Here is a 26,745-nt window from a genome sequence, read left to right on the forward strand (position 1 = left end):
AATAAGCATGATCAGTGATTATATTGTGAATAAAGATGTTATTTTACATGCTCAATTTATTAAACAGCTTCCGTTCATGGATTTAGCATCCTCAATTATTTTAAATGCATGCATGTGCCTTATTAATTAGAGATTTCAGGATCAACTATGCTCTAAGATAAAAACATCTCAACCAAACAGCAATGTTATATTTAACACTACCATAGATACCCACATTAACATTATAAAGCTTTAGAAATTATGTTCAAATGTTTTTCTATCGCCCTCTACAGGACAAACTCAAAATAGCAGCATGCAAAAATCTTTGAGGTTTTAGTTTCTATGTTGCTTGTCTTTATTGACCCCAGTGGTTTGTGTAAAATAATTATAATAGCTTCATTTACAATATTTAAATATTTAATATGCATAAATGCCACAATTAGATAATGCATGTTGAAGCTTATATTATATAATATTATTATAAAAAAGCTGAATTTTTTTTTATCATTAACATTACTATTATTACTACTACTAATTATATAATAATAATAATAATAATTTAATGATTGCATATGTATTTAATGAAAACGATATGCTTGGAAAGAAAGAGCTGAGAATTTCTAAAAGTTCTGCATGTATTTTATCAAGTGTTTTCAAGCATAAGAGCTTCACTCGTGACTCTGCTGAATCAGTTTTATGATGCGTATGAACACAGATTTTGACATTTTCAGTAAACAAAATCATCTATCAGAGGAACCAGTTGAACTTTGGTTACATTCGGCTTCTTTGCTTTGCTAATGTGTACTCAAGATTGAAGAATATCACAAAACCTGTCAAGAAATCCTCAATAAATGTTGAATAAATCCACTACTTAAAGAACGACATTATTATCATGACAACTCAGCACCTTGTAAATTCTCATTCAACCAAACAATTGTACATCATTTCAACTATTTCAATAAAACACATTGGCATAAAGACTTAACCATTAAGAATAAAGAAAATTGCAAAAACACCACCAAAAGATCTGAGTTTTACTTCAATAATGGGGTGAAATATGACCAGGGGAAGTTCTTGACAGGTTTTATAATATTCCCACAGACTCCAACAAACATTTCCATGCGTTTTACATGTTTCCATCTGCATACAAGAACTATTAAAGAGACGTTTCACCCTAAAAAAGACCCTGTCTGAATTCTGTTGAACAGAAGTTAAGATATTCTGAAGAATGCTGGAACTACTTCCACAGCATCTTTTGCTTTTGGATGCATGTTTTATTTCCAGCATTCTTCAAACTATCTTGCTTTGTGTTCAACAGAAGAAACTCACAGGTTTGATGAGGAAATGTTCAATTTAGGGCGTGCTGTCTCTTTAAGAGGCTCTTGAATATTCATATCATATTCGTTTGTGTTGTGATGTTGATAAGAACATGGACAGGAGTGTCTGGACGGTTAACAGTAATGCAGTTCAAGCTTCAGCTTCTCTATGAATAAGTGCAATAGAAAACTTCAACCCAATAACCAATCAGAAACTCCCTGAAAATAATAATATGCACAAAATAATGCAGTCGATCAGTCATTCAGAGATGATCCTCGTCCACATACATTCACCACAGAGACTAAACTACAGGCGACTTATTATCTGTATATGCCAAATATTAAACAAAATTCAGAGTCTCATTCTGCCTGTGTTTCATAACAAAGAGCTTCAGCACATTCTCACACACATGCTGGCCTTAAAGAGACAGTACACCCAAAAATGAACATTTAATCATTATTTACTCACATTCAAGAGGTTTCTTTCTTCTGTTGAACATGAGAAGATATTCTGAAGAACACTGGAAGAAACAGTCATACTATTAAAGTCAATGGCTGCTTTTCTCCAGCATTCTTCAAAACATCTTCATTCGTGTTCAGCAGAAGAAACTTAAACAGGTTTGAATATTCATTAGTAAATGATGACAGAATTTGCATTTAAAGGTGAACTGTCCTTTTAAAAGAACTGCCTCAGAACATTGGCTAACCTTCAAGTAACGTAAACAGAACGTTTGTGCAAAGTTATCTGAACTTTAATAATTCTAGAACTGGTTTTGCTGATGTTTTCCTTCACAATGAACTCTTCAGATGTTCAGAAATGATGATTTCATTGGTTTTTGTTTGCTTGGAAATCATCAAGTGTAGTTTGAGTAACATTATGGCAAGGTTCTCTCAAAGTTAATGATAATCTAATGTTCTCTTAAAGGGACAGTTCACCAAAAAAATGAAAAAATGCTCATCATCACCTCAGTCAAGCGGTTGTAAACCTAACAGTTATTTTCTTCTGTTGAACACGAGAGATGTTCTGAAGAATGCTGAAGAAATAGTCACAGACATCCACAATAGAAATAAAAATACTATATTAATCAATGTCTGTTTTTATGACATTATTTAGAGTATCTTAATGTGTGTTCAACAGAAGAAACTCAAACAGGTTTGAATATTCATGAGTAAATGATGACAGAATTTGCATTTAAAGGTGAACTGTCCCTTTAAAAGAACTGCCTCAGAACATTGGCTAACCTTCAAGTAACGTTAACAGAACGTTTGTCCAAAGTTATCTGAACATTAATAATTCTAGAACTGGTTTTGCTGACGTTTTCCTTCACAATGAACTCTTCAGATGTTCAGAAGTGATGATTTCATTGGTTTTTGTTTGCTATATTTGTTATATATTTATTGTTTATAATTTAAGGACTGGTTTTGCTGACCTTTCCATAAAAATGAATTATCTGATTGTTCAGAAATGACAATTTCATAGCTTTTTGTCTGCTTGGAAATCATCAAATGTAGTTTGAGTGACATTAAGGCAAGGTTCTCTCAAAGTTAATGATAATCTAATGTTCTCTTAAAGCAGGGGTGGGCAAACTCAAGTCCTGGAGGGCCGGTGTGTTGCACAGTTTAGCTCCAACCCTAATCAAACACACCTGCTTGAAGATTTCTATTGATCTTGAAGACACTGATTAGCATGTTCAGGTGTGTTTGATTAGTGTTTGCCCACCCCTGTCTTAAAGGGACAGTTCACTTAAAATGAAATTCTGCTTATTTCCTCACAGTCAAGTGGATGTAAACTTTCAGGATTTCTTTCTTCTGTTGAACACAAAGACAAGATATTCTGAAGAATGCTGCAAAAAACAACAATTGACTTTCAAAGTAGAAACAAAAACAATATATAAATCAATGGCTGCTTTTCCAGCATTCTTCAGAATATCTCCGTGTTCAACAGGAAAAACTTAAACAGGTTTGAATATTCATGAGTAAATGATGACAGAATTTACATTTAAAGCTGAACTGTCCCTTTAAAAGAACTGCCTCAGAACGTTGGCTAACCTTCAAGTAACGTTAACCGAACGTTCGTACAAAGATTTCTAATCTTTACTAATTTAAGGACTTTAAAAAAGAAAAAAATATATTTGAATGTTCAGAATGTTATGGCAAGGTTCTCTCAAAGTTAATGACAAAACGTAATGTTCTCTTAAAGAAACGGTTCACCAACAAATTAAAGATTTATCGTTTCCTCACACTCGAGCAGATGTAAACGTGTATGAGTTCTTTCTTCTGTTAAACACAAGATAAGATATTCTGAAGAATCCTGAAAATAAAACAGTCATTGATATCCATAACAGAAACAAAAACAATATATAAAGTCAATGGCTGCTTTTCTAGCATTCTTCAGAATATCTTCATGTGTTCGACAGAAAAACCTAAACAGATTTGAATATTCATGAGTAAATGAAAAAACTGAATTTAGATTTAAAGGTCAACTGTCCCTTCAAAAGAATGGCCTCAGAACATTAGCTAACCTTCAAGTAACGTTAACAGAACGTTTGTACAAAGATTTATAATCTTTAATAAATCAAGAACTGTTCTTCTGACATTTCCATAAAAATGAACTCTTCAGATGTTCAGAAATGATGATTTCACAGCTTTTTGTCTGCTTAGAAATCACCAAATGACGTTTGAGTATTGTTATGGCAAGGTTCTCTCATTATAACATGTAATGTTCTCTTAAAGCACAGGTGTCAAACTCAGTTCCTGGAGGGCTGCAGCTCTGCACAGTTTAGTTCCAACCCTAATTAAACACACCTGATCAAACTAATTGAGTCCTTCAGGGTTGTTTGAAACCTACAAGTAAGTGTGTTGGAGCAGGGTTGGAACTAAACTGTGCAGGGCTGTGGCCCTCCAGGAATTGAGTTTGACACCCCTGTCTTAAAGGGACAGTCCACCAAAAAATGAAAAGTGATCATTTCCTCACACACAAGTGGATGTAACATGTGTGATTTATTCCTTCTGTTGAACACAAGAGCAAGATATTCTGAAGAATGCAGGAAGAAACAACAACACTATAGAGCTCAATGGTTGATTTTTCCTGCAATTTTCAGTCTTCAATTGTGTGCAAATGACGACAGTATTTTCATTTTTTGGCTGAACTGTCCCTTTAATGCAGGGGTGTCCAAACTCTGTCCTGGAGAGTGTTTCTCCAACTTGCTTCAACACACCTGCCTGGAAGTATCTAGTACAGGGACTTAGACCTCAATTCCTGGAGGGCCGCAGCCCTGCACAGTTTAGTTCCAACCCTGCTCCAACACACTTACCTGTAGCTTTCAAACAAGCCTGAAGGACTCAATTAGTTTGATCAGGTGTGTTTAATTAGTGTTGGAACTAAACTGTGCAGAACTGCGGCCCTCCAGGAATTAAGTTTGACATCCCTGATCTTGTATATCTAGTAAGAGCTTGATCAGCAGGTTCAGGTGTGTTTGATTAGGGTTGGAGCTAAACTCTCCAGGACAGAGCCTGGACACCCCAGCTTTAAAGTCATTCTTTGGCAATTGCTGCATCTCACTTCAACACTTCACACAATAACAGTGTTATGATCAACTGCGTACAGATCGTCTGTCTGGGTTATTTTTTTCTGTCTTCACCCTCATGAATCTCATCCCCAAATACAGCCATTTAGAAGTTATGCTGTGCTATAAACACATATTTTTCTGTCGCACTGACCAAATACGCTGTTTATTAATCAATGCAAGCGTGCATTCATGAAGCCAGCCAATCAGATTAGAGCTCGTCAGATTAAGAATGCTCTGTGTTTCTGCATGTGTGTGTGTGTGTGTGTGTGTGTATAGAGTTATGCACAGAAAGATTTAATGACAATCAGCCAATCTTTAACTCCCAAACTGAACTGAAGGCTTAAAATAACTCAAGTTAAATCAGCATATTTTAAGGTCATCATAAGGAAAATGTTGCATTTGATTAAACAATGTATGCAATAAATGTTATGCTTATGTTTTTAATGAACCAATAAAGCAAGAAAGAGCCTCTGCTTGTGTTTGAGTGGAAACCGATTGATTCTGCTCATGTTTTAAGGGTTAATCTGATGACCGAATGTTCAATTCTTTTACAAACAGTTTTGTTTTCTGGCTGAAGTATGCTCTTACTCTTATTCTGCTTGTTTCAGGGTCATTCTTAAAAGGACAGTACACCTAAAAAGGAAAATTCAGTCAATTACAAACCCTAAAGTGGATCCAAACTTGTACTGTGTTTCACAAAAGAAGATACTTTGAAGAATGTTAAAAACCACAGACATCCATAGTAGGAAAAAATAAATCAAATGTCTATTTTTCCATCATACTTCAAACTATCTTATCACCAAAAAAAACAACAAATCAGTTTAGGAGCAATTTCATTTTTAGATGAACTGTCTCTTTAAGAAAACTAGTGCAACTCTGTTTACACAAACACTGCTTCCTTTCTCGCAGGAAGTCGCTCTGCTTGTTTTAGTATAAATAAGGCATGGAGGAAAGCAGTGAAGAGATGAACGAAAGACTGGACAGCAACTCTCGCTGTATTCACTGTCATATTCAGACGGCCAGCTTGTTGGCGATGGTCATGAGCACTTTGAGGACGGGCATGAAGGCCGAGATCTCGCTGAAGTTGCTGCTGCTCACCACCTGCGTGTGCACCTCCAGACCTTGCACATAGCTGCGTGCGCTAACACACCGGCTAATCTCGTGGAGACCGCCGAGGATGCTGGGAGAAAGCTGAGGAAGGGGAGAGAGACAGCACTGTTAGTGGCCATTCACACTGATGTAGTGCTTTTGCATTGTATTTCCATGCGAACACACTCTTGATGTACATTAGTGCTGCATGATGCATCGTTTCAGCATTGATATTCCAAAGTGTGCATTTGCAATAGTCATCCCTTCACACAGATGTAGTGCTCTTGCCTTCCATTGCACTACTTTTGCGTCGTTGCTCAATGCAAAAACCCTCTTGATGTGCATTCAATATTATTTCGGCACTGATATTGCAATGTGTGCATTGGCAATCGTCCCCTTACATGATGTGCAATGTTGAGTCAGGATTACAGCTGACCTGAAGCCTCAGTTATGAACACATCAGACTTGTGGAGCCATTGCAAAGTTTAATCATGCAGTGAAAGGTCATCATTTGAGAGGGATTTTGAGGTCTGTGACCATATGAGGATTTCAGGAGAGTTTAAAGCATTCAGGCACTAGAAACCGTACCTGTGATAATCAGAAGATCTCTGCGGTGGGGCATGCACTGCACGTCTCTGTTTAGCAATTAGCCAGTGTGCATGACAACGGTTTATTTTAATGGCAAGCACCTTTTATTTAGACACGAGTAGATTCCTCTGACTCACCGATTGATCTCGCAGTTTGTCATACAGATTCTCGAGACGTTTGGAGGCGTCATCAAGCTTGCGTTTCGTTTGCTGAAACAAAAGTTCATATTTTAGTTCAGTTTTCATATGAGATAAAGAAAATAACCAGAACCATGGGTACTTTATAACAACATACACAAATATAATGTCATGGAAAAGTATGCACTGTCATCATAGCAAAGACAAAATGCACTCACTGGCCACTTTATTAGGTACACCTTACTATTCAGAACTGCCTTCATCCTTCATGGCAGAGATTCATCAAGCTGCTGGAAATATTCCTCAGAGATTTTGCTCCATATTGTCATGATAGCATCACACAGTTGCTGCAGATTTGTCGGCTGCACATCCATGATGCCAATCTCCCGTTCCACCACATCCCAAAGCTGCTCTATTGGATTGAGCTCTGGTGACTGTGGAGGCCATTTGAGTACAGTGAACTCATCGTCATGTTCAAGACACCAGTCTGAGATGATTGAGCTTTATGACATGCTGCGTTATCCTGCTGGAAGTAGCCATCAGAAGATGGAGACACTGTGCTCATAAAGGGATGGACATGGTCAGCAGCAATACTCAGGTAGGCTGTGGCGTTGATGCTCAATTGGTACTAATGGACCCAAAGAAAATCTCCCCCACACCATTACACCACCACCACCAGCCTGAACCGCTGATACAAGGCAGGATGATCCATGCTTTCATGTTGTTGAGGCCAAATTGTGAGCCGAGCATCCGAATGTGTGAGCAGAAATGGAGACTCATCAGAGCAGCAACGTTTCTCCAATCTTCTATTGTCCAGTTTTGGTGAGTCTGTGTGAATTGTAGCCTCAGTTTCCTGTTCTTAGCTGACAGGAGCGGCACCCGGTGTGCTCTTCTGCTGCTGTAGCCCATCCGCCTCAAGGTTGGCCGTGTTGTGTGTTCAGAGATGCTCTTCTGCAGAGCTCGGTTGTAACGAGTGCTTATTTGAGTTACTGTTGCCTTTCTATCAGCTGGAACCAGTCTGGCCATTCTCCTCTGACCTCATCAACAAGACATTTGCGCCCACAGAACTGCCGCCTTCACCTGATGTCTACATGCCTAAATGCATTAAGTTGCTGCCATCTGATTGGCTGATTAGAAATTTGCATTAACCAGCAGTTGGACAGGTGTACCTAATAAAGTGGCCGGTGAGTGTAAGTTAATAAAATTAAGTTAATACAAATATTATGTTCAAAAATGTGTCAAAATATACTATATTATATATTTCTATGATACATTTGTGCATGTGGGTCATTTTTGTTACTACACATTATTTGTGCATGTGATTTCAGCTTCATGCATGTAGATTTCATGTTCTTGTGCATGAATAATTATTGAGGCTGATGTATCTCCCTTAAGTGTTACCGGGTCTGCGGCGGCCAGCTGACAGCGCTGCACCAGACTGCTGAAGGTGGTCTTCAGGATCATGTGTTCGGCTGGGATTTCTTTCTGCTCCACACGCTCGGCAGGAAGCTGCTGTATGGACTAACACACAACACACAGGTGGAGTTAAACACTGCTTGAAGCTCAAGTTGCCAAGACATTTCAGCATGTTGATGTACTTCTAACCGAAATAGAATATTGAGCAGGGGGCGGGGCTTTCTTGTTGTATATGATTCCCTCATATAGCAAACTAACAGAAAGAGGGGCGTGGTTAAGGATATTAATATGCAGTTGCTATGGAAACCCTTATGCCACTCCCAACACAGCAGCAGATGCTCAGACTGAAGCCCAGATTAATGGGCTCTGTGCACAGCTAGTGTTTTCCAGCCCCTGATCTGATCTCAGACCTGTGCTGTACAATAGTGTGCTCTGCTGATCTGATCTCAGACCTGTTCTGTAGAATAGTGTGCTCTGCTGATCTGATCTCAGACCTGTTCTGTAGAATAGTGTGCTCTGCTGATCTGATCTCAGACCTGTACTATAGAATAGTGTGCTCTACTGATCTGATCTCAGACCTGTTCTATAGAATAGTGTGCTCTGCTGATCTGATCTCATACCTGTTCTATAGAATAGTGTGCTCTGCTGATCTGATCTCAGACCTGTGCTGTAGAATAGTGTGCTCTGCTGATCTGATCTCAGACCTGTTCTATAGAATAGTGTGCTCTGCTGATCTGATCTCAGACCTGTGCTGTAGAATAGTGTGCTCTGCTGATCTGATCTCAGACCTGTGCTGTAGAATAGTGTGCTCTGTTGATCTGATCTCAGACCTGTACTGTACAATAGTGTGCTCTGCTGATCTGATCTCAGACCTGTTCTGTACAATAGTGTGCTCTGCTGATCTGATCTCAGACCTGTTCTATAGAATAGTGTGCTCTGCTGGTCTGATCTCAGACCTGTGCTGTAGAATAGTGTGCTCTGCTGATCTCAGACCTGTGCTGTAGAATAGTGTGCTCTGCTGATCTGATCTCAGACCTGTGCTGTAGAATAGTGTGCTCTGCTGATCTGATCTCAGACCTGTGCTGTAGAATAGTGTGCTCTGCTGATCTGATCTCAGACCTGTAATGTACAATAGTGTGCTCGGCTGATCTGATCTCAGACCTGTTCTGTACAATAGTGTGCTCTGCTGATCTGATCTCAGACCTGTGCTGTACAATAGTGTGCTCTGCTGATCTGATCTCAGACCTGTTCTGTAGAATAGTGTGCTCTGCTGATCTGATCTCAGACCTGTGCTGTAGAATAGTGTGCTCTGCTGATCTGATCTCAGACCTGTACTATAGAATAGTGTGCTCTACTGATCTGATCTCAGACCTGTTCTATAGAATAGTGTGCTCTGCTGATCTGATCTCAGACCTGTGCTGTAGAATAGTGTGCTCTGCTGATCTGATCTCAGACCTGTTCTATAGAATAGTGTGCTCTGCTGATCTGATCTCAGACCTGTAATGTACAATAGTGTGCTCGGCTGATCTGATCTCAGACCTGTTCTGTACAATAGTGTGCTCTGCTGATCTGATCTCAGACCTGTGCTGTACAATAGTGTGCTCTGCTGATCTGATCTCAGACCTGTTCTGTAGAATAGTGTGCTCTGCTGATCTGATCTCAGACCTGTGCTGTAGAATAGTGTGCTCTGCTGATCTGATCTCAGACCTGTTCTATAGAATAGTGTGCTCTGCTGATCTGATCTCAGACCTGTGCTGTAGAATAGTGTGCTCTGCTGATCTGATCTCAGACCTGTGCTGTAGAATAGTGTGCTCTGTTGATCTGATCTCAGACCTGTACTGTACAATAGTGTGCTCTGCTGATCTGATCTCAGACCTGTTCTGTACAATAGTGTGCTCTGCTGATCTGATCTCAGACCTGTTCTATAGAATAGTGTGCTCTGCTGATCTGATCTCAGACCTGTGCTGTAGAATAGTGTGCTCTGCTGATCTCAGACCTGTGCTGTAGAATAGTGTGCTCTGCTGATCTGATCTCAGACCTGTGCTGTAGAATAGTGTGCTCTGCTGATCTGATCTCAGACCTGTGCTGTAGAATAGTGTGCTCTGCTGATCTGATCTCAGACCTGTTCTGTACAATAGTGTGCTCTGCTGATCTGATCTCAGACCTGTGCTGTAGAATAGTGTGCTCTGCTGATCTGATCTCAGACCTGTACTGTACAATAGTGTGCTCGGCTGATCTGATCTCAGACCTGTTCTGTACAATAGTGTGCTCTGCTGATCTGATCTCAGACCTGTACTATAGAATAGTGTGCTCTACTGATCTGATCTCAGACCTGTTCTATAGAATAGTGTGCTCTGCTGATCTGATCTCAGACCTGTGCTGTAGAATAGTGTGCTCTGCTGATCTGATCTCAGACCTGTTCTATAGTGTGCTCTGCTGATCTGATCTCAGACCTGTGCTGTAGAATAGTGTGCTCTGCTGATCTGATCTCAGACCTGTGCTGTAGAATAGTGTGCTCTGTTGATCTGATCTCAGACCTGTACTGTACAATAGTGTGCTCTGCTGATCTGATCTCAGACCTGTTCTGTACAATAGTGTGCTCTGCTGATCTGATCTCAGACCTGTTCTATAGAATAGTGTGCTCTGCTGATCTGATCTCAGACCTGTGCTGTAGAATAGTGTGCTCTGCTGATCTCAGACCTGTGCTGTAGAATAGTGTGCTCTGCTGATCTGATCTCAGACCTGTGCTGTAGAATAGTGTGCTCTGCTGATCTGATCTCAGACCTGTGCTGTAGAATAGTGTGCTCTGTTGATCTGATCTCAGACCTGTACTGTACAATAGTGTGCTCTGCTGATCTGATCTCAGACCTGTTCTGTACAATAGTGTGCTCTGCTGATCTGATCTCAGACCTGTGCTGTAGAATAGTGTGCTCAGCTGATCTGATCTCAGACCTGTACTGTAGAATAGTGTGCTCTGCTGATCTGATCTCAGACCTGTGCTGTACAATAGTGTGCTCGGCTGATCTGATCTCAGACCTGTTCTGTACAATAGTGTGCTCTGCTGATCTGATCTCAGACCTGTTCTGTAGAATAGTGTGCTCTGCTGATCTGATCTCAGACCTGTGCTGTACAATAGTGTGCTCTGCTGATCTCAGACCTGTATTGTAGAAAAGTGTGCTCTGCTGATCTGATCTTAGACCTGTTCTGTAGAATAGTGTGCTCTGCTGATCTCAGACCTGTGCTGTAGAATAGTGTGCTCTGCTGATCTGATCTCAGACCTGTACTGTACAATAGTGTGCTCTGCTGATCTGATCTCAGACCTGTTCTGTACAATAGTGTGCTCTGCTGATCTGATCTCAGACCTGTACTATAGAATAGTGTGCTCTACTGATCTGATCTCAGACCTGTGCTGTAGAATAGTGTGCTCTGCTGATCTGATCTCAGACCTGTATTGTAGAATAGTGTGCTCTGCTGATCTGATCTCAGACCTGTACTGTAGAATAGTGTGCTCTGCTGATCTGATCTCAGACCTGTTCTGTACAATAGTGTGCTCTGCTGATCTCAGACCTGTGCTGTAGAATAGTGTGCTCTGCTGATCTCAGACCTGTGCTGTAGAATAGTGTGCTCTGCTGATCTGATCTCAGACCTGTTCTGTAGAATAGTGTGCTCTGCTGATCTGATCTCAGACCTGTGCTGTAGAATAGTGTGCTCTGCTGATCTCAGACCTGTGCTGTAGAATAGTGTGCTCTGCTGATCTGATCTCAGACCTGTGCTGTAGAATAGTGTGCTCTGCTGATCTGATCTCAGACCTGTGCTGTAGAATAGTGTGCTCTGCTGATCTGATTTCAGACCTGTGCTGTACAATAGTGTGCTCTGCTGATCTGATCTCAGGCCTGTGCTGTAGAATAGTGTGATCTGCTGATCTGATCTCAGACCTGTACTGTAGAATAGTGTGCTCTGCTGATCTGATCTCAGACCTGTTCTGTAGAATAGTGTGATCTGCTGATCTGATTTCAGACCTGTACTATAGAATAGTGTGCTCTGCTGATCTGATCTCAGACCTGTGCTGTACAATAGTGTGCTCTGCTGATCTGATCTCAGGCCTGTGCTGTAGAATAGTGTGCTCTGCTGATCTGATCTCAGACCTGTGCTGTACAATAGTGTGCTCTGCTGATCTCAGACCTGTATTGTAGAATAGTGTGCTCTGCTGATCTGATCTCAGACCTGTTCTATAGAATAGTGTGCTCTGCTGATCTGATCTCAGACCTGTATTGTAGAATAGTGTGCTCTGCTGATCTGATCTCAGACCTGTACTGTACAATAGTGTGCTCGGCTGATCTGATCTCAGACCTGTACTATAGAATTGTGTGCTCTGCTGATCTGATCTCAGACCTGTACTATAGAATAGTGTGCTCTACTGATCTGATCTCAGACCTGTGCTGTAGAATAGTGTGCTTTGCTGATCTGATCTCAGACCTGTTCTATAGAATAGTGTGCTCTGCTGATCTGATCTCAGACCTGTTCTATAGAATAGTGTGCTCTGCTGATCTGATCTCAGACCTGTTCTGTAGAATAGTGTGCTCTGCTGATCTGATCTCAGACCTGTACTGTACAATAGTGTGCTCGGCTGATCTGATCTCAGACCTGTACTATAGAATTGTGTGCTCTGCTGATCTGATCTCAGACCTGTACTATAGAATAGTGTGCTCTACTGATCTGATCTCAGACCTGTGCTGTAGAATAGTGTGCTTTGCTGATCTGATCTCAGACCTGTTCTATAGAATAGTGTGCTCTGCTGATCTGATCTCAGACCTGTTCTATAGACAAGTGTGCTCTGCTGATCTGATCTCAGACCTGTTCTGTAGAATAGTGTGCTCTGCTGATCTCAGACCTGTGCTGTAGAATAGTGTGCTCTGCTGATCTGATCTCAGACCTGTGCTGTAGAATAGTGTGCTCTGCTGATCTGATCTCAGACCTGTGCTGTAGAATAGTGTGCTCTGCTGATCTGATCTCAGACCTGTATGCTGGGCTCCTGAGGGGCTCCGGGTGGCACCTGCACACGATCCTGAAGCACTGGAGCCTCCGCTGGGAAACCCATCACTGGAGCTGTAATCGGTGCTGGAGGAGTGTAGTTCTCTGGCAGCTTGACAACACACACACACACACACAAGACACACATGGTCAGTCACACACAAAAACGCACACACAAACAAACACATACACACAGTCACAAGAACACACATTTAGTTCACTCATTGCATTTTGGATGAGTTATATTGCATTTTTTTTTACCATTTACATCATTAAATAGCATTAATAATCAAAAAAGGAAAATCAAAATCATATTTTACACCTGTCGTTTAGAAAAATTTATATAAAACTTTAAAAAAATGTGTATAATAACTGGAGTTTATTGATAAAATGCTCATTAAGATGACCTTCAATGAATCGCTGATGCCTTAAGCCAGTGGTTCTCAAACTGTGGTTCTTGTACCACTAGTGGTACGCAGGCTTCCTTCTAGTGGTACGCAGAGGAATGAAATATGCCATGTACATGCTACACACATTTCAATATTTTTCAAAATAGATGTATATAATATGCCATATATGACATATAGCCTATATTTCTGATGTAATATGCCACATTTTTTTAACTTTGCAGAGTTGTAGCTGCTTTACTGGGCCTACTGCGCTACTCTATTTCAATACTGCTCATTTTGGTGGTACTTGCAGAGACAATTTTTTTCTGAGGTGGTACTTGATGAAAAAACTTTGCGAACCACTGCCTTAAGCACTAAAAACTGTACCTTTTTCTTGCGCTGTCCTGCACGCACAGCCGGAGGGTCATTCCATCCATCCTGAGCCCCTGAGGAGAGAAAATGTACACAAATCAACAAAACGACACATGCAAACACACAGAATCAGGTCTGGACACTTCAGGGACACACTTATAAATGAAATATCACACTAATTCTCACATTTATAACAGAGAAATGTGAACTAAAACCCTTCAATCAACACATCTGGCAGACTGAAGATCTGAAATACTAAAAGCACAAAAACTGAAGCAATGATTGAAGAGTCTGCAGATTCTCCTGTCTGTGTACTAGCATTTAAATGTTTGGGGTCTGTGTGTGTGTGTGTGTTTTAAAGAAATCAATATTTACACTTTGCAAAACCATTGAATTAATTAAATGCTCTTTTGTATTCACTTACTTCAAAGGTGCAGTGTGTAAGTTTTACACCAAGTGGTTGAACTAGGTATTGCACTCCTGGATCAAAACAAACGCAAGCGCAGGTTGCCAGATTGAGGACCAACAGGACTGAGTCTGACGATCGAGCCTAAAGGCTGATATAAATTGTCCTCTAAATAAAAGCAAACGGCACACGACAGAAGGAGTATTCTCCATATTACAAGGAGCTTTTTTCCTAACAACACCAAAAATTGACATATCAGAAACGGCTTCTGTTTCAGCTGAACAACAGAAAACTGGCAATGCTCAGCTCAGGTACAGCTCATGTGATTTATTCAGTGTGAAATGCCAATAATGTGAGTCTCACATGACATTTATTACCACACTACTGAAAGCAGCAGCAGATAGTTCAGCTCAGATCTGGAGAATAAAATAAAGCGTCTGAATTCTAGAACTGAGACTCAAACCAACACATATCAGTGATTCAGCATCTACATTTAATCTTGTTAAAGAGCTTTAATAGGTGTTCATTAGATGATAAACATCACCATTTCATGAGAGAGTGCATATTCTGCTCTGCTGAATGACTGTCGTGTTTTGTCTGCTGCAAACAGCCCAATTGCTCATCACTGCGGATCTCGTCATGTAGCGTGTTGTTAGGGCACGGGGTTACACTGTGACCAGGGGCCTGTTTCAGTAAGGAGGTTCAACCAACTCTGAGTTTAAACTTGAACTCTGAGTTGATTTGCAGAGAGATTAAAAACTCTGAGTTTTCGGTTTCAGAATAGCTGATCTGAGTTGGGTCAATCAACTTTGAGTAGACCAACTCAGAGTTAAGCGCGCGCACCGTGACTATAAAAAGACATTATCAACGGAGCCCAGATTTTACGAGTGAACATGGGAACATCTGAAAAAAAGAGATCAGCATTTCTTTCTCCAGCTGAACTTGATCAGCTCATGCAGAGTTAAGGCTGATTTATACTTCTGCGTCAAGCGCACGCATATGCTACGGCGCTGACGCATAGCCCTTCACCGTGGCTGTCGGCGTCGCTGTCGTGCACCTCTCAAAAATTGTAACTACACGTCGCAGCGATGAGTAGCGCAAGCTCTGTGATTGGTCGGCTTGGTAGCGCTGACGAGTCTGGGCGGGACAGAGAGCCGCGCGAATGGCGCTAGCCCAATGGAACGATTGTTTACAAGTGTGGAGTCCCGTGAAGGAGCTCCAGATGGAAAGTTTTGTTCTGTGTTTACCTCATAGTTAAAGTTGTTGCACGTCCGCCGGTTCCTGCCTCAAAATGAGCGAGTTTGAGCCACTTGTACATCCAGGAAGTGTTCAGGAAAAGCAAAACAGCAGCGAAGAAACTCGACACAGAGGAACATTTACACCTCACTGCCAACTAGCGTTTCGGAAGTGTTAATGCAGACCAACAGAGACAGCAGCAGAAGTATAAATGCACAGCTACGCGCGTTGCCTGCGCCGTGAGTTACGCCGGTCACTTGACGCAGAATTATAAACCAGGCTTTATAGCAAATATGAGCGTATATTTTGAAAAGCAACACCACTGCATCAGTGAAACAGAGACAGTTAGTGTGGAAAAACATACAGTAGCTGCTTAAGTTAATGCCTAATATTACATTTAAAGTATTTAAATATAATGTTATGTGTGACGTTTATAAAATCTTTACACACAGCCCCACTTTTATACACGTTGCTCAGTTTTAATAGATGTAAAAGTGCACTTGTGTGTCTGCCTCTATTATTGATCAAGTGATAGAGGCTGATATGACATTAAGAGTGTAAGCACAACTAAACAATAGTTTTAGAAAGAATAATAATCCTAATTAATCTACATGTCCCTGTTGAAGGTCAGTGAATTTAAGCTTTATTTATTAAAAAAGGACAAGCCATTCTCCTATGTGACTGTTCTTTGTGTGACTAATGTAGGCAATAGCTGTTTCCATCCAAATATATTAATTAAATTTATGTGCAAAACTGGAATAACGCATAAAAGACGTGCGAATTAAGCAGCGTTTCCATCCAACGAGTCAAAGAGAATAATATTGTCAATTCCTGATTAAACAGGCACCAAATATCAACAGTAAAACCAGAATTTACTTGGGTAGAAGAAGCTGCGTCAATCTTTTCTTTATTTAATAAATGTACTTGCGCCTCAGAAAACAATGCTGACACACAATGAACCTATGGGGGTGTTTGAAACCATGAGACGCGGAGAACAGACGCTCTTGACATGCTCCAGACGTCATTAATAATATAATAACATAGATACTGAAATGGTTAAGGCTTTTTAGAATCAATGAGCAAAACAACATGTCAGATGTGTTACAGTGAGCTCAGCCTGCTGGTTTGTCCAGTCACACACTTCATCATCAGCATATGATCTCTTATAACAAACCTTTTTTTTTTAATGCACATACTGTAATTTGTTCAGTAAAAGTGTTTCCACCGCAGTTTAAGCACATCTTTTTTATCGAATAAAAGTTTATCCTACATTATGATGTTTCCGTCAATCGTTTTTATGCGCATCTCTAAAATGAGCATTAGAATAGGGTATATGCCGAGCTAGTGCTGTTCACATGCTGATACACTTCCGGTGAGCTGTTATTGTGAACTTTTTTCCATTTTATACGGTTCCTTATACAGCATCGATGCTGTAATGTCATTAAAATACATTTAGTTAAATAAACTTTAGCATTTATTTGGTCGCTCAAGCGTAAAACGAGACAAAAAGCTGTTTATTCGCACGCGCCCATCAGAATCGGCAGGCTAACGCAGAAGCTCCATTGAATATACTGGGGTAAAATAAATACTCATATTATAAAGATAAGGCGGGGGAAATGTCATTTAATGCAGTGCTTCTTGTACAATCTGAGACCCACTCTATATCAGATATCACTCAGCTAGTGGAGATCGCTGATTTTTAAAGAAAACAGACCTTAAACGCACCGGATTTTGCATTGGCATTCAATTCGCCGGAAGCGCTCAACCCAGGTTACTGGCAAATTAAAAGTCCTATTAGCATGCTTCGGCATATACCTCATAGGTGGGTGGAAACGTAAGGCTCAGGCGAGAAATACCTCTTCGCTTTTGAAAAAGGGGAGAAGACCGACAGAAACTCAGAGTTTAGAGAATAAACCCTGCTCCTGACCAGGTTAGATTCACAGAGTAAGCTACCATAGCAACTGACTCTGAGTTAAAGTTACCTCTCTTTCAGAAACAGGCTCGACTTACCCTGCTTTCTCGAGTTTGACAAACCTGCCATTTTGAAATGGAAAACCCAGAGTTTCTCTCATTTCAGGGTTAAACTACTCTGAGTTTTCACTTAACCTCCTTTCTGAAACAGGCCCCTGCTCACCTAATGTTTACAATTGTAATATTTATATTATCTGCTCATTAATAACCTCATGTGGAACTCTGAATCTGCTTCTCATTTCAGAGTCTGTCCACCAGAGGGCGCATTTTGGTCACGAGCGCATGCTTTGAGAGCCTTCATGATTGAATGAATAAAATACGCTGTTTTCCACCATCTGGCAACCCGGGGTGCTGAAACATAATTGGCTAAACTGGCACTGGGCGGGTTAAATAAAACAAAGACAGCCGTTCACATAACCCAGAATATCTGACTTCAGCATTGTTTATCAGATTAACAAGAATGTTCACTGAGCATGATTCTGAATATCTGCACACATATGATGCTGTTTATATGCTTTAGAAGAGTCAGAAACTCACACACAGCACCTTTAACAAACAAAACTAAAAATTGTGTATTCTTATGACCACAAACTGTGGAACGCCAGCATAACATTTTTAGTTTAATTTGTTTGTCATGAAATGATGCAACAGTCACACAGCAAACACCCAGTCAGAGGTCAAACAAACATCATTACCCATGAAGCTCTACATCAGGGGTGTCCAATCACAGTCCTGGAGGGCCGGTGTCCTGCAGATTTTAGCTCCAACTAGCCTCAACACACCTGCAAGGATGTTTCTAGAAGGCCTAGTAAGAGCTTGATTAGCTAGCCCAGGTGTGTCTGATTGGGGTTGGAACTAAACTTTGTAGGACACCGACCCTGCTCTACATGATCAGCCTGTTTAAATTCTCACACACACACACACACACAAATCAGCAGCAGCAGTCAGTATTAGATATTAGAAGAGACATGAGTGTTTAGCCTGTTGCTTTGCATTGGAACGCACACTTCAATGACAAACAAACAAACAAACAAACAAACACACACACACACACACACCTCTACTTGGACAGAATTCCTCATTTCAGATTGAGTGTGGTGATTTTATAAGTGAGTTGATCATGTTTAAAATACAACTGATTACAAACACAGCAGAGCAAAGAAAACAGGGAAACAAAGTTTTTAAACTGCTGAAATGACCGAGCTGCAGGCCTGAAAGACACGAGGAACTGATGAAATGATGAACTTTCCCTCTGCTTTTGGGTAAACTCTGCTGTGATGCCAGAGATTGGATGTTTTCTGAGCTGAGCTATGCAGGATGTGCAATCTGGAGTCTGGATTATAGTTGAGCAGACTATTGCACATTCACAAACACACACACACACACAGCGCAATACTGAGGATGCTGAAATGATTAATGGAGCAGCCCTACAGACAACCAAACAAACAAACACCACACACACACACACACACATAGACAAACACTGTATAGACAAACACCACATACACGCATACATAAACACCACATACACAAACACACATACACAAACACCACATGGACAAACACTATATAGACAAACACACACACACAAACACCACATAGACAAACAAACATACACCACATAGACAATCACCACAGACAAACACTATATAGACAAACACACATACACAAACACCACATAGACAAACAAACATACACCACATAGACAATCACCACAGACAAACACTATATAGACAAACACATACACAAACACCACATGGACAAACACTATATAGACAAACACACACACACAAACACCACATAGACAAACAAACATACACCACATAGACAATCACCACAGACAAACACTATATAGACAAACACACATACACAAACACCACATAGACAAACAAACATACACCACATAGACAATCACCACAGACAAACACTATATAGACAAACACATACACAAACACCACATGGACAAACACTATATAGACAAACACACATACACAAACACCACATAGACAAACAAACATACACCACATAGGCAATCACCACAGACAAACACTATATAGACAAACACACATACACAAACACCACATGGACAAACACTATATAGACAAACACATATACACAAACACCACATAGACAAACAAACATACACCACATAGGCAATCACCACAGACAAACACTATATAGACAAACACACATACACAAACACCACATACACACATACACAAACACTATATAGACCAGTGGTCACCAAACTTGTTCCTGGAGGGCCGGTGTCCTGCAGATTTTAGCTCCAACCCTAATCAAACACACCTGAACAAGCTAATCAAGCTCTTACAAGGTATACTTGATACTGAGGCAAGTTGGAGCTAAACCCTGCAGGGACACCGGCCCTCCAGGACCGAGATTGGAGACCCCTGATATAGACAAACACACATACACAAACGCACATACACAAAGACCACAGACAAACACCACACACATAAACACACATACACAAATACACAAACACACTGAAATTATATATTGTGCAGGCCTACAAACACCCACACACATGCTCTAAAGCTTTTGAACACGCACACATACAAAAACACAAACACACACGCATGCATGCATGCACACACATCATCCCACAAATACGCATACACACTTACACACACACACACTTACACACACACACACACACACACACACACACACACACACACACACACACACACACACACACACACACACACACACACGCACACACACACACGCATCTCTCTCCCTGTCACCTTCCTCTTGTGTCTGGTAAGTCAGCCATGGGAAATATCCTGCAAATCAAACAGCAGGAACAATCTAAACACACCTCTCCATCACACACACACTTCAGTGAGAACTTCTCACACGTTGCCCTCATTAATCCCCCTCATCATTGATTCTGCTCATATCCCTCAAATATCTGAAAGACTTCACAGGAGGGTCAATCATGTTTCCCTCTGCTGTATATGAGGAGGATCGAATCATTACGCAACACAATGAAAGCATCCCTGGTGATCAGAAGAGGCTAAAACACACATGCTGGATATTTCTGTACCTGAGGGTGGCGGAGGGACGGGGGCCCCGCTGAAGCTCTTGGCTGCAGGAGCTCCGGGGCCACCCTGTGGATACCCGGCGGCCCCCAGAGACGGATACGCCCCGGTGGGAGGAGGAGCGGGGCCCTGTGTGTGCGCAGATCCTGGAAACCTCGGCCCGCCGGGGAGAGACGTGGGCGAGAGGAAGCCTGGAGCTGGAGGAGTGGGCATCATCATGGGAACACCAGCGGGCATCATGGGGCCCGGAGGAGACGAGGGCGGCATTGAGGGACCCGCCAGGCTGGAGGAGGGCATCTGAGGAGTGAAGAAACCACCAGGAGCACCCTGAGGAGCGGCCGGAGGAAACGGATGAAAACCTGCAGGAACACAACAGCTCGACATTTAGGATCAGAGTGTGTGTGTGTGTGTGTGTGTGTGTGTGTGTGTGTGTGTGTGTGTGTGTGTGTGTGTGTGTGTGCGTGTGCGCATTTAACAGTAATGACCACACACATGTGGAGATTTCTCTGCATTATAGACCCTTAAGCGGCAGATTACGATGGACAAGGCTTGAAACTTCAAGTTTGATTTATATAGCCTCAGCTGGGTCAGTTGGTGTTTCTGTGTGGAGTTTGCATGTTCTCCCCGTGTTGGCATGGGTTTCCGCCGGGTGCTCCGGTTTCCCCCACAGTCCAAAAAAATGTGGTACAGGTGAATTGGGTAGACTAAATCGTCCATAGTGTATGTGTATGAGTGTGTAAGTTGGTGGTTCATTGCGCTGTGGTGAACCCATATTAATAAAGGGACTAAGCCGAAAAAAAAAGAATGAATAAATGAAGTAAATGAAGTTACCGTTGGTTTTGTTTGACCGCCTCCTGTCGTTTTAAAGAATATATCTCAACAGTGATGTGTGTCTGAGTATGGACCATTACCTGGGGCTGTAGCAGGGTGTTGTGTGTATGCTGGTCTGGGTGTGTGTGTTGTTGCTCCAGCAGGAGGTTCGGGGCCGGTCTGAGGACTGAAGAGACGTGGCATCTGAGGGGCCCCCGAGGACGGGTATGGCGCCTGAACACACACACACACACACACACACACACACACACACACACACACACACACACACACACACACACACACACGCACACACGGGCACACGCGCACACACATTACAACACAGCAATGGCTGCATCACTGTTTAAACATTGCATATTACAATCCAAATAAACCCCAAAATATTTCTGTGTTTGCAGACTTCTGATTCAAATGCCAGAGTAAATAGAAATCATGTAAGAAAAGATGTTAAAAGGTAAAACTATCTGAGATTTTTATAAAAAAAATCACTGTAACATTACTTATTATTAATTATTATTTATTAATGTACCATAATTGTTTTACACAAAATGATATAACTATTACATAGTTTTTAATGTCTTATAAATACTACATTAAAAACTTACTGTATTATTTTTTTTTTTCTAGGCCAAAACTTGAACCCTTAAAAAAAAGACACTATATAGCTCGCAAAAACTAAAAGAAAGAAATGTCATAAATAAATGTAGAACTTTATGATAATTATAGAAAATTAAACAAGAAAATGTTTTGCCTTGCAGCATCTGAAATACAGCTTATGTACTAAAATGAATTAATGAAAATATTACTGTGAAATAGCTGAAATACAAAACTAATATACACACTTACCGGCCACTTTATTAGGTACACCTGTCCAACTGCTGGTTAATGCAAAATGTCTAATCAGCCAATCACATGGCAGCAGCTCACTGCATTTAGGCATGGTGAAGAGGATCTGCTGCAGTTCAGAGTGAGCATCAGAATGGGGAAGAAAGGGGATTTAAGAGACTTTGAATGTGGCATGGTTGTTGCTGCCAGACGGGCTGCTCTGAGTATTTCAGAAACTGCTGATCTACTGGGATTTTCACGCACAACCATCTCTAGGGTTTACAGAGAATGCTCCGACAAAGAGGAAATATCCAGTGAGCGGCAGTTCTGTGAGCGCAGATGCCTTGTTGATGAGGCCAGAGGAGAATGGCCAGACTGGTTCCAGCTGATAGAAAGGCAACAGTAACTCAAATAAGCACTCGTTACAACCGAGCTCTGCAGAAGAGCATCTCTGAACACACAACACGTCCAACCTTGAGGCGGATGGGCTACAGCAGCAGAAGAGCACACCGGGTGCCGCTCCTGTCAGCTAAGAACAGGAAACTGAGGCTTCAATTCACACAGACTCACCAAAACTGGACAATAGAAGATTGGAGAAACGTTGCTGCTCTGATGAGTCTCCATTTCTGCTCACACATTCGGATGCTCGGCTCACAATTTGGCCTCAACAACATGAAAGCATGGATCATCCTGCCTTGTATCAGCGGTTCAGGCTGGTGGTGGTGGTGTAATGGTGTGGGGGAGATTTTCTTTGGGTCCATTAGTACCAATTGAGCATCAACGCCACAGCCTACCTGAGTATTGCTGCTGACCATGTCCATCCCTTTATGAGCACAGTGTCTCCATCTTCTGATGGCTACTTCCAGCAGGATAACGCAGCATGTCATAAAGCTCAATCATCTCAGACTGGTGTCTTGAACATGACGATGAGTTCACTGTACTCAAATGGCCTCCACAGTCACCAGAGCTCAATCCAATAGAGCAGCTTTGGGATGTGGTGGAACGGGAGATTGGCATCATGGATGTGCAGCCGACAAATCTGCAGCAACTGTGTGATGCTATCATGACAATATGGAGCAAAATCTCTGAGGAATATTTCCAGCAGCTTGTTGAATCTCTGCCATGAAGGATTTAAGCAGTTCTGAAGGCAAAAGGGGTCCAACTCGCTACTAGTACCTAATAAAGTGGCCAATTGCAATATTATAATAGCAAACAAATCATACTAAAACAAAACTGGGTAATCAATTTCGATAAGCAAGTGAATTATTATTCAAAATATGAACAAAGTTGTCATCATGTTAGTTTTGCAACACTTTCAAAATACTGAAAGAATGTAAATTACTAGGGATGTAACGGTATTGTAAATACCGTCATACCGCAATATTAAATTTTTTCGATATTACCGAAGTCGCATGACTCGGTAAAACTATAGGTCTTCTGAGAAAATTTGCTCAGGCGAATGAAGCGAACGGGAGGTAGCTGGAACTTCATTTCCCATCAGCCCCGGCGTGGCCATAATCCTTTGCGGTCTGTTGTCGCTACAGATCCAGTAATGCGGAAATGGAGTGTGCTGCTAGTAGCGGAGATGAAAAAAAGATGGAAATGATCGAACCTAAAGCGGGTGTTGTCGCCGCGCGCGTGCTGAATAGCGGTGCTGTCGCGCGCGTTCTGATCAGCTGTGTTGTGGCGCGCGTATTGTAAAGCGCCGAGGGGGGGTTGAGCGCGCATACTCAAGAGAGGTGTTATCGCGCGCCTACTGAAGGGCTGGACTGGACGGAGGTTGTGTCGCGTCGCGGGGGCACTTTTGATCGTTTTGGAAGGGCATTTTCTATCCAAGACTAAAAAGGGCATGTGCACTGCACAGGTTGAGCCCTATGTGTGCACGTGCCTGCAAGTTGGGGAATACGACTAATAACAGTCATGGGGACTGCAGAAACACAGCACACTGTTCAGATTGATGCAGACATTGACTTGTACCGCAAAGAGATCTCTATCTCACTCATGGTTTGTCCTCTCAAGTGGGGGAAAGACAATGCACAACGTTACCCCACTGCGGTCAACATGGGCCAAGTCATATCTCTCTTGTCCCAGAATCCTCAGTCCCAAATGAGAGGGGTTTTTTCTGTTGCAGGGGACATTGTAAATACTCAGAGATACCAGCTTTTACCAGATTATAGTTATATGATAATTTTCCTTTAAACCCATCTCTATCTAAGTGAGTGATTAAATGTTGAATGTGATGAGTTTTCAACAATACTAAATTGAAACTTTATTTTTTTACATGGTTTAATAATTTTTTGTTATTAAAATTGAAGTTCCTGTTTCAAAGCTTACAGATAGATGGCTAATTTGTATGTCATTGACACTTTTGGCACTTTTTTGGGAGTATTTTCAAAAGTTTTTTTTTTCCTGTAAATGATTCAATAAATACCGTACCGTGACATTCATACCGAGGTATTACCGTACCGTGAAATTCTGATACCGTTACATCCCTATAAATTACAGCATCAGGTTATGAAACGGTGAGCTCAGTGAGGACAGACTCTCTGGAGAGATGAAATCAGAGCATGACCCAGTAAAATCAGCTGGAAATGAGTCAGACGGACTGATGGAGACAGCACTGCGCAAACATTCACTGTACACTTTCATAACATCTGATATAAACACATTCCTGAAGGCCATCAGAGAGCAAACAACATCTGATGATCAGTTATGGACAACACACACACACACACACACTCGCACAGAGACCAAGGCTGTTTACACAACAATGATGTAACCAAAAATGGAAAGGTTCCACGTCACAATGACACAGGCACAAACTGACATTGACACAGACAAACACACAGAAACACACTAACACAAACACATACATTCACAAACATACACAATCAAATACACTCAGAAACACACACTAATCAAACACAAACAGACAAATGTTCCACATCACAGCTTTTTGCACAGACAACCCGACACACAAACACACACAGACTCAAAACAAACAAGAAGTGTCCTGCTTTTTGGCTGAAAATGTCATGTACACAACTCTAAGACACACACACACTCATGCTCAGGAGTATCTCACCACTGTGTGTGCTGCAGAAGTGTGTGTGTGTTTTATCCTCACCGTTGTGTGTGCTGCAGATGTGTGTATGTTTTATCCTCACCGTTGTGTGTGCTGCAGGAGTGTTTGTGTTTTATCCTCACCGTTGTGTGTGCTGCAGGAGTGTTTGTGTTTTATCCTCACCGTTGTGTGTGCTGCAGGAGTGTGTGTGTTTTATCCTCACCGTTGTGTGTGCTGCAGGAGTGTGTGTGTTTTATCCTCACCGTTGTGTGTGCGTTTTGTCCTCACCGTTGTGTGCACTGCAGAAATGTGTGTGTGTGTTTTATCCTCACCGTTGTGTGTGCTGCAGGAGTGTGTGTGTTTGGTGCAGGTTTAGCGCCTCCTGCTGGAGCTGAGGGTTTCTGCTGTATTTCTCCTTTGGCGTGTGACAGTCTGTCCCTCAACATCCGCACTGCAGCCTGGAACACACACACACACACACACACACACACACACACACACACACACACACACACACACACACACACACACACAAAACACACACACACAAAACACACAACACGGTTACTACACTGATGACTAATCTAATGCAGAAATTATATTCCTTCCAACACAGAGTAGGTGCTGCTTTAGGGCAGGGGTGTCCAAACTCGGTCCCGGAGGGCCGGTGTCCTGCAGAGCTCCAGCTTGCTTCAACACACCTGCAGGATGTTTCTAGAAGGCCTAGTAAGAGCTTGATTAGCTAGCCCTGGTGTGTCTGATTTGGGTTGGAACTAAACTTTGCAGGACACCGGCCCTCCAGGACCGAATTTGGACATGCCTGCGTTAAGGGAAGGCATTCATGAATATAAACAAATCTAGCTTGTTCTGAACTCTAGCACTTCATTCTCTGAGCACACACAGAGTCTTTGTATAATTAGTCCAATTTCAACAAAAAAACAGCAGCAAATAAAGGTGCTGCATGTACGTTTCTGACTCTTCTGAAGCATATAAACAGCATCATATGTGTGCAGATAATCAGAATCATGCTCAGTGAACATGCTTGTTTATCTGAAACACAACGCTGAAGTCAGATATTCTGCAGTGAGCATGTGTGTTACGTGCCGGAGCGGCTGTCTTTGGCTGTTTCTCAATTCCAAGAACGCAGAGAACAGACTTGTGTTCTTGTAGAGTGCGGTCTTGCCAGGTGTCCTCGGAAGAACGAACTCAGGAGACGGCGAGGGCAGAGGACGCATCCTTTGAGAATTGAGATGCTGCGTTCTTCCTGATGGTCACATGACCTTCACGTGTTTTAAATGGTAAATTATTTAAACATTACAGCACTCAAACAATGATTTACTGTTTTTCCCCCTTTTCAAAATATATACTTTGCATAAAATCATTATAAATATATGTTGCACAATATAAATAAAACAGATTTTAATACGATTTTTAGCAAACAAACACCCTTAATGTGTT

At 41.6% G+C, this 26,745-nt stretch overlaps 1 protein-coding gene and 1 long non-coding RNA gene across 25 annotated transcripts in view; one reads left to right on the forward strand and one right to left on the reverse strand.

Moving 5' to 3' along the window:
* Positions 1-596: 596 nt before the first annotated feature.
* sec31b (SEC31 homolog B, COPII coat complex component) overlaps positions 597-26,745 on the reverse strand; it is a 56,332-nt gene continuing 30,183 nt past the window's right edge. Inside the window, exons 19-30 of one of the 24 annotated variants that reach the window (XM_087277033.1) lie at positions 25,620-25,745; positions 21,479-21,611; positions 20,573-20,926; positions 13,902-13,960; positions 13,112-13,237; positions 8,080-8,199; positions 6,679-6,750; positions 4,794-6,055; positions 4,341-4,444; positions 2,788-3,139; positions 2,261-2,673; positions 597-2,138 (exon numbers count right to left, since the gene is read on the reverse strand). In XM_087277033.1, the coding sequence (XP_087133159.1) occupies positions 5,876-6,055; positions 6,679-6,750; positions 8,080-8,199; positions 13,112-13,237; positions 13,902-13,960; positions 20,573-20,926; positions 21,479-21,611; positions 25,620-25,745 (1,170 nt within the window). In that variant the 3' untranslated portion in view covers positions 597-2,138; positions 2,261-2,673; positions 2,788-3,139; positions 4,341-4,444; positions 4,794-5,875. Of the gene's footprint in view, positions 4,571-4,692; positions 6,056-6,678; positions 6,751-8,079; positions 8,200-13,111; positions 13,238-13,901; positions 13,961-18,049; positions 19,772-19,908; positions 20,927-21,478; positions 21,612-23,380; positions 23,565-24,726; positions 25,746-26,745 lie in introns of those variants that run through there. The other 23 variants (XM_087277030.1, XM_087277036.1, XM_087277037.1 and 20 more) reach the window with 23 other exon arrangements.
* On the forward strand, positions 22,358-26,715 carry LOC147841599 (uncharacterized). The gene is made up of 2 exons (XR_015504762.1): positions 22,358-25,904; positions 26,090-26,715. It is a non-coding gene; the product is annotated as an uncharacterized LOC147841599 (long non-coding RNA).

The sequence above is a fragment of the Danio rerio genome, chromosome 12 (assembly GCF_052040795.2).
Source record: "Danio rerio strain M-AB ecotype USA chromosome 12, GRCz13ab, whole genome shotgun sequence".
Lineage (NCBI taxonomy): Eukaryota > Metazoa > Chordata > Actinopteri > Cypriniformes > Danionidae > Danio > Danio rerio.